Source organism: Cupressus sempervirens, chromosome 2 (genome assembly GCF_028749045.1).
Source record: "Cupressus sempervirens isolate cs-2001-9-10 chromosome 2, ASM2874904v1, whole genome shotgun sequence".
Classification (NCBI taxonomy): Eukaryota; Viridiplantae; Streptophyta; class Pinopsida; order Cupressales; family Cupressaceae; genus Cupressus; species Cupressus sempervirens.
This window is the reverse complement of record NC_143119.1, coordinates 593,231,808-593,234,568: the sequence shown is the minus strand read 5'-3', so window position 1 is coordinate 593,234,568 and position 2,761 is coordinate 593,231,808. Positions and strand designations below refer to the sequence as shown.

Here is a 2,761-nt window from a genome sequence, read left to right as displayed (position 1 = left end):
GAACATTTTTTTAATGTACATAATTGTATCAAATTGGGAGAAAGTCCTAAAGAATTTGAGACTAACTAAATAATAAGGATATGATGCTAAGAATAAAGGATTCATTGAATTTATATTCGATTTAATGAATAAAGCAAGGCAATTCGCATAATAAATTATGTATTCAAGAGAAAGCTAAAAATAAAGACAAATAGAATTCTGAAACAACAAAAATAATGCACTTTTCTCCTCTAGAACAACATAACCATGTTGATAATATAATAGATTAAGAGAAAGAACCTCCAATTAAATTAAATTTAAAATGAAACAACATATATTGTCTCACTAAATTGTTATCTCAAGAACTACTTTTCTTAATCTCATAGTGCCTCATTCTTTCGAGAAATAGATTATGTAATGGAATTATTTAAAAATTACAATACATATTTTAAAACCTTCTGAAAAAATTACTATAGATTTTTAGAGTGACGACTGGATAAAGTGAGGAGGTTCCTTTTCCATAGCTTGCGTCATTTCTAGTTCAAACTTCACCATGACTTCCGAGGGCAAACACATAGGAACGAGTATCCCTTCAATTCCATCACTATTTTGATGAGGGATGAGATAGCTAGAGAGCCCTGTCACAACTCCCATCCCACCTTTGGCAAGGCCACCATAAACTGCCTTACCCCACCCAAAATCTACATCTCGAAACCCAAGCTTGGTCACATCAGAAAGCAAATAACTCCCCACCACGGTAATATGTGGTCTACCCTTGACCTCCATCAAGTCTATCACTGATCGCGTGTATTCATTATTAACAACCATTTTAGCCCTTTTAATTAACTCCACTGCATAAGCCAAGGGTTTGTTTGTCAACACTCCAACTATAGTCTTGGCACAAGCAAGGCCGATTGAGTTGCCATAGTAACCTTGTGGAAGTAGGGGTTCAAATTTAGAGCGAGCATCTATTGGAAATATGAAGCACACCTCTAGCTCTATCGGCATGTTGAGGGCTCTAGTTCTAAGAAGCCATAGACACCCTGATAATACTTCAAATGTTGGGGTTTTCTTGGGTACTTGTCTTTTTAGGGACGCAATTTCCCTAGGCCCAAAGAAGAAAGAAGTGTGCTTCATGTCATTTGGAGACTCAATTTGTCCTAGCACTTGATCATATTCATAGAGAGGGAAGTTGATTGAGGGCTTCGAGCGGGGCTTTAGAATTTCTTTTTCCCATACTGGAGAAATCAATGGCTCACTTGCTCCCATGGCTATTTCACCTAAAGTTGTCATGAACTGGACTAGTGCCGTTGCATTTGCCATGCAATGGTTCAATAGCACAACAAATATAAAACCTTTACATTTCAAATGTGTCACCTACAAATTCATGACAAGCATACAAACCCATAAGAAAAATCGAATCTTCAGTTACTATCCATATCTTTCTAACAACATAGCAACTCAACAATCCCGTCTCCACCATGATGGCAAGACTAAAACAATCTGACAAAACAAAAACCCAAGATTTCCAAACTTGAATTCACACGGCATAGAAACACAACAATTTGACTGGACGGCTTAAACATCACATACTAAGGCTTGATTCCTATCGTAAAAGTTTTAAATAGTCAAAGTTGACTTATTTTTGCAAGCTTAAATCTCTTCCTTAGTGTTTGATGTTTAATGGTTGTTACAATCTGACATAAACCCAAGACGACGATAGATCACAGAATGTGATCCGAAATGTTGTTTCAAAACATTTCACACAATGGAAACGAGAAACACTATACATGAATAAACCCAATAATTTAAAACCTGAATGAGAAGAAGGGGAGAGTTGATGACAGTCTGAGGGCTGAGGATGTCATGCAAGAGCCCATCAAAACAGGGTATGGGGGGTTGAACATCTCCAAACTCAGCCAGAGAAACATCTGCATCTGCTTCCACAAACAGAACTCCTTCGCCATTACATTCCACAACAAGCTTCCCACCAGCTGCCTCTCTCAGCCTCCCTGCAAATGGGTAGTAATGCACCAACACCTTTCCCAGAGCTTCTCTGATAACTTTAGCTGGATCTTGGTACTCTTTCAACACATTATGCTTATAAAACTGAACTACAGGGATATGAAATCTGAGCCCTGCTTGATCATCAATGTTGGAAAGATAGAGAAATTCAGAGGGAGTGGGCAAAGAAGGAGCCACAAGAACGGCTTCCTGCCTTCTCACATTGAATTTGAGAGCGGCCATTAAAACAGAGCTGAAGAACAGGGGATACAAAACTTGTTTTTATCAGCTGAAGAAGTTTTACTGTGATAAAACAGAGGAGGATTCAAAAGTGTAGAGAAATTGCCCAAATCAAAGACATTTATAAGGGACGTTAGGGTTAGGAGAACAATTTTAATTTGCTTCCGCTTTCTCAGCTCGTGTCCGATTTATACGGTGGGCGCCTTCAATTGACAGTTTGTATCTGAAGGCTAATTTTTCGGGACCAGAGGCCTAATGTCTAATTATATGATACGCTGATTGTAATCAACAAATGAATATGATATGATGATTTTAATTAACAAATAAATATGATCAAAGATTGAATGTCGCTCTCTTTTTGAGCTGGATGATAATTCAATGATGGATCGTGGGAGTCTTGATCCAAACGGAGATTATAAATCATGGAGTTTGATTTCAAATATGGATTATAAAAGACAATTATAGTTGAAATCAGAAATTTTCAACACTGATTAGCATTCATTTATGAATTTTAATATTCTTAATTAAAAATCAACTC

The 2,761-nt window shown here is 37.1% G+C and overlaps 1 protein-coding gene across 1 annotated transcript; it reads right to left on the bottom strand.

Moving 5' to 3' along the window:
- Positions 1-354: 354 nt before the first annotated feature.
- On the bottom strand, positions 355-2,299 carry LOC149574796 (benzyl alcohol O-benzoyltransferase-like). The gene is made up of 2 exons (XM_089812134.1): positions 1,795-2,299; positions 355-1,356 (listed from the first exon to the last, which is right to left on the bottom strand). The coding sequence occupies exons 1-2, from the start codon at positions 2,224-2,226 to the stop codon at positions 460-462; spliced, it is 1,329 nt and encodes a 442-aa protein (XP_089668260.1). The 5' UTR covers positions 2,227-2,299; the 3' UTR covers positions 355-459.
- Positions 2,300-2,761: the final 462 nt, after the last annotated feature.